Here is a 5344-nt window from a genome sequence, read left to right on the forward strand (position 1 = left end):
TCGAGCAAAAACTTGTGCATCGCGGGATCCAAATCGAACGGCACCTGATGCGTTAGGTCGTTTTTGCAATCTGTCACACAGTTGCCACATACATATTTCGATAGAATAATTTAGGAGCAAGTTATAATCTGGGAGTAACCTGTTGTTCTTGTAACAAAATACTGTGAGGACCTGTTGTTCTAGTAGCGGAACATGGTTAAAGTTGTTAAACTTGCGAAGATTGGATTTTTAACTGCACTATTGCCATCATTCTATTATATCAAACCCCGTCTACCAAACAAGTTTTTATGAAAGGGGATTGAAAACTTGGGAATGTGAGGGGAATTGAGGGGATTGGGTGGAAGGAAGGGATTCACCAAATCCTCCCGGATCCCCTCCTCCCAAAACCTCTCAAATCCCCTTGTACCAAATGAGGCCCGATGAAAATCGGAAGGGGAACCCTTTTTTGTTACCAAAAAAGAAGTCGTTTGGGTTGACGGACAATTTGGCCCAGAAGTAACGGGCCCAGTGTAATGATCACTTTGCCTTATCGGAGGCCCAGTTGGAGTGAGAGTGAGCGTCCAGCCACACCCATTTTGCCTTATCTCGTCATCCATAAAGCCCTCTCCACTCTGCCATCCCCGCTTCTCCCCGCACGCTCCGATGGCAGCCACGGCGGTGACCCTGCCCACCTCCGCGCCGGCTCCCTTCCCCGTCGCCGCCCCCTCCGCCCGCCGCGGCCTGCAGCTCCTCCGCTCGCCGGTCCCCCGCCGCGCCATCCGCGTCGCCGCCTCCGCCGCGACCGAGGCGCCGCCCAAGCCGCCGCCGGCCACGCCCTCCGGCATCATCCTCGTCGACCCCGCCGAGGCCCAGAAGGTGCACCGCCTCAAGACCGTCTACGACACCAAGGTCATCCCCATCATCACCGAGGAGTTCGGCTACACCAATGTCCACCAGGTACCCCCTCTCCTGCTCTGCTCTGCTCTGATGAACCGATCCCATTTCTTGAGTCGTAGATTGGCCTGTTCGGTAGTGGTTTCTTGATTTTTATTGGTTCTGGTAGGTGCCCAAGCTTGAGAAGATTGTGGTGAACTGCGGGCTGGGGGTGGATGCGGGGAACAACAAGGGTCTGGAGGCCGCCATGAAGGACCTCGCCTCCATCACCGGCCAGTACCCCGTCAAGACCAAGGCCAAGAACTCCGTCGCCAGTTTCAAGATCCGCGAGGGCAACACCATTGGTATCGCCGTCACGCTCCGCGGCAGGGTGAGCCCTCTATGTCGAACTCTCGCACTTGCACTTTGATGAAATGCACACGAGCCACAATGACAGATTGGTATATGAAATTGTTAGCAGTTTGGAATCTTGCATTTGAGTTAAGCTGTAGTATCAGCGATAGTTGTCGATTAAGGGGCTCAATTCCACATTTGGTTGATGCAGGTCATGTTCAACTTCTTGGATAGGCTCATCAACCTTGGGCTCCCTAGGACCATGGACTTCCTAGGTGTCAACCCCAACAGCTTCGATGGCCACGGCAACTACACCATTGGCCTCCGCGACCAGGGCGTGTTCCCGGAGATCCCCTACGAGGTGGGCGGTAAGAAGAACGGTATGGACGTCACCATTGTGACCACCGCCAAGACCGACAACGAGGCACAGAGGCTGCTCGCGCTCCTCGGCATGCCATTCGCTGAGAACATCAAGTCGGACCAGTTCAAGAAGAAGAGGTTGAAGCGCCATCACTTCATGAGCAAGGGCAGGGGAAGAAAGTGAAGATCAGGCGGCGTTTGAGCTTTGTTGCTTCCCACTTTGTCAATTGTCATCCTTTTGCATAGTTTGGTTTAGATATTGGATATCTGATGATCCTTTTGCTGCCTGTTATTACTTGCTGTTCATGTTGTAACTACTATTCCCTCCGTAAACTAATATAAGAGTGTTTAGATCACTATTTTAGTAATCTAAATGCTCTTATATTAGTTTACAGAGGGAGTACTACAGAACAAAATGGAAAGTTTTGCTTTGGTCAGGCTATTCGTTTTGGGAGTTCATTGCATTGCACACATATACTTATTCTACAACATATTTCAAACTGCTGCTTGACTATACTAAGACTCAGAGTACATCATCTCTTTGGTTCAAACCCTGATGGCTATAGCACACCACATAATATATCAGTAGGTACATTTGGGCAATTCTGGCGGACCAATGACGAGCTCTTCCTCTGGGAATGTGCAGGGCTTGCCCTCTGCCCCAAGCTCTGGGCACGGCTCCGGCGAGACGCCGGATGCCACTCCTTGGACGTCGGTGCAGTTCCATTGCAGCTTCTTGGCCTTGGGAGCGAGCTGGGCGGTAATGTTGGACATGCATATCCCCGTGTAGGGGTCGTTGGGGATGCCCTCCATCCTGCCGGCCATGGTCACGTTCTCGGCGAACACGTCGCGGTAGTTGATGCCGGTGACCTCAGGCAGCGCCTTGGGGTCTGACGAGTTGTCGGGGTGCTGGCCGTAGTTGCCGGTCATCCAGAAGACCCACTTCATGGTGTGGAGGCTGAGGCGGCGCACGAAGACGTCCCTGACGAAGCCGCCCCTCCCCACGCCGGACTTGATCCTGACGGCCGACTCGGTGTCAATGGCGGTGTTGTCCTCCACGCGCACGTCCTGGATGCCGCCCGACATCTCGCTGCCGAGCGCGATCATGGCGCTCGTTGGGGAGATGCAGGTGAGCCTCCTGACGACGATGTGCTGGCTCGGCATGTTGAACTTAATGCCGTATTCATCCCAGCCGCTCTTCACGGCGATGCAGTCGTCGCCGGACACGATGTAGCAGTCCTCGATCTTGACATGAGACGAAGAATCTGCACAAGCAATAACAGTTCACAGGCATTCAGATTCAGAAACACATTCAAGATTCTCATGAAGAACGCTGGTGGATAGTATGGATAGTTCATCATACTGAAAGCGTGACTGATCTACTACCTGGGTCGATTCCGTCGGTGTTTGGCGAGTGGACCGGCGCGAGGATCGTGACGCCGCTGATGGTCACATTGCTGCTCAACACAGGACACGCCAGCAAGGTGAGCACGACGGATACATGGTCAAACAACCAAGCTATCTACTACGATCAAACTAACATTGTGTGTGTGTGCGTGTGGATTCAGAGAGAGATGGTGTTTTCTTACGTGCAGTAGGTGGGGTGGAGGTTCCATGAGGGCGCGTCGACGAAGGTGACGTTGGAGATGATGATGTCGCGGGAGTAGAGGAGCTCGAGCAGGTAGCCGCGCGTGTAGTCGAGCTGCTTGGCGTGGAACTTGTCCCACCACACCTGCCCCTGCCCGTTGATGGTGCCATTGTAACCTGCAAAACGTTTTTCGGTCAGGTCTCTGCTGCTGCTACCGGTACAGCAGTAGAATTTTACTCGTCAGTTTGTAATGTAATGATCCATCTTACCGGAGATGGTGACATCGGTGAGGTTGGATCCGCCGATGAAGTTGCTGTACCTCGGGCCTGGCTCGTCCCTCCCTCTCCCGTAGGACGGCAGCGGCGCTATCAGCGGCCAGTCTTCCAGGTCCTGCACGAACGAGTAGGTTGGGTTTGGATTCAGAAATCAGTCAGATGATCACGAGATGGATGCAAGCGACAGAAGCATAAACACGGGGCGATTCGTCAAGGGCGTCAGATCACGGGATGAATGCAGCCAAAGAAAGGTACTGAATGAGACGGCGATGGCACGCATGGAATTTTCAGAGAGCTCTCCTGTTTTTCTCTGGTTCCCACGGACACGAGTACCCGATAAGCACATCAATGCCGTCTGACCTCGTGGTCAAACGGTCCATGCTAGTACTACTACCAGTAAGCAACTTTTGTGTACATGTTCCCATTCAATAAGCACCAACTGACTCGGTTCTGTCATGACTCATGGTCATGGCAATTGGCAACCACCGGTGCGGTGAGGAGCGAGGACATGGTGGGCGGCCGGGTTTGTTTGTCCCAGCAGATTAATCAAGCGCCGAAATGTTACGGTCTCCTGCCCTTAAGCCATACTAGCTTGAATCTAGAGAAAAACAAAACAGGCATGTAATGGTGGCATTTAGCAAGCCAGTAGGAGTAGTAATTAGCATCCTATCCTATTACTCCCTCCGTTCTAAATTACTTGTCTTGGATTTGTCTAGATACGGATGTATGTAGACTTATTTTAGTGCTAGATACATCCGTATCTAGACAAATCTAAGACAACTAATTCGGAACGGAGGGAGTACTTATTTAGGGTAGGGCTGGCATCAATCCGGCATCAGGAGCAGGGAGACGACCGATGATGGCCACGGAAAGGCCATGCCTAGAAAGGAAGCGAGCGACAGTGGTCATGGCGATGGCAGGGGGCCCCCAAACCAGTAGCCGCCGCCCACTCTGTCCCTGGACCTTCCTCCCTCCCAACGCAAGCGGCCAAGCGCCTTTCCCACCGGCCCCGTGCTGTCTCGCCCGTCACCAGTAGCCCCCCGCCCCGCATCGTGCCGGGTACAGTAAGCACGTTACGTAGCAATTACTACCGGTAATTAATCCCACCAAAGGGTAACTGAAGAAGATCGGGATGGATAATCACCTGGGAGGCGAGGATCTCGGCGCCGCGGTGGAGGAAGAGGGTGAAGTGGCTGGTGAGGTTGAAGGGCCCCGTGAGCCACCGCCCCTCCGGCACCACCAGCGCCGCGCCGCCGTCGCCCGCGCGCCTGCCCAGGTCCGCCACGGCCCGCGCGAACGCCGCCGTGTTGAGCGTCCTCCCGTCCCCCACCGCCCCGTACTCCGTGACCCTCCGCACGTGCTTCCGGCACCCCGGCGACGCGCCAATGCCGCCCGCGCACAGCGCCAGCAGGACCACCGCCACCTGCAGGAAGGAAGGAAGGAAGGAGCCGAGCCCATCCGTCAGTCCCGACCCGCGCCCGCACCCGCGCCGAGCAAAACCGTCGTAGAGACGGACGGGATTAGATGGCTGCTTACCTGAAGCGCCGCTCTCCGTGCGGCCATGGCGACTGAATTGGGAACAGGGATGTGGATGGGACGGCGAGGAGGAGGCGGCGAGGTTTATATAGAGGCAAGGGCCCGCTTCATCTCGCTGCCTAGTCCGCCCTTGGTAAATGCATGCCATGTTTTGGGCCGGACGTGGCAACGGGCGGGCGAGTGCTGCGCGGCGCACGCGTACGCGGTCCGGTCCACCGGGGTCAAAGGCCACACACACACAAGTGCAAGTGCTTGCGGTTAAAGCGGCCTGTGGCAGCGCACGCGTCCTGCCCAAGCGATTTGTTCGGGGTCGGGACCTCACCACCACCCCAATGATCTGAGCTGCCTTGCAAGGGGAAGACACCCGAATCCATGGGAG

At 55.3% G+C, this 5344-nt stretch overlaps 2 protein-coding genes across 2 annotated transcripts; one reads left to right on the forward strand and one right to left on the reverse strand.

Moving 5' to 3' along the window:
• Positions 1–605: 605 nt before the first annotated feature.
• Positions 606–2003, forward strand: LOC119304117 (50S ribosomal protein L5, chloroplastic-like). The gene is made up of 3 exons (XM_037581278.1): positions 606–936; positions 1043–1243; positions 1418–2003. The coding sequence occupies exons 1-3, from the start codon at positions 643–645 to the stop codon at positions 1748–1750; spliced, it is 828 nt and encodes a 275-aa protein (XP_037437175.1). The 5' UTR covers positions 606–642; the 3' UTR covers positions 1751–2003.
• A 54-nt stretch (positions 2004–2057) lies between these two features.
• LOC119304115 (probable polygalacturonase) lies at positions 2058–5074 on the reverse strand. The gene is made up of 6 exons (XM_037581277.1): positions 4966–5074; positions 4574–4852; positions 3424–3544; positions 3156–3330; positions 2953–3023; positions 2058–2831 (listed from the first exon to the last, which is right to left on the reverse strand). Exons 1-6 carry the CDS (start codon positions 4990–4992, stop codon positions 2149–2151), a joined length of 1356 nt encoding a protein of 451 aa, XP_037437174.1. The 5' UTR covers positions 4993–5074; the 3' UTR covers positions 2058–2148.
• Positions 5075–5344: the final 270 nt, after the last annotated feature.

This window comes from Triticum dicoccoides, chromosome 5A, assembly GCF_002162155.2.
Source record: "Triticum dicoccoides isolate Atlit2015 ecotype Zavitan chromosome 5A, WEW_v2.0, whole genome shotgun sequence".
Lineage (NCBI taxonomy): Eukaryota > Viridiplantae > Streptophyta > Magnoliopsida > Poales > Poaceae > Triticum > Triticum dicoccoides.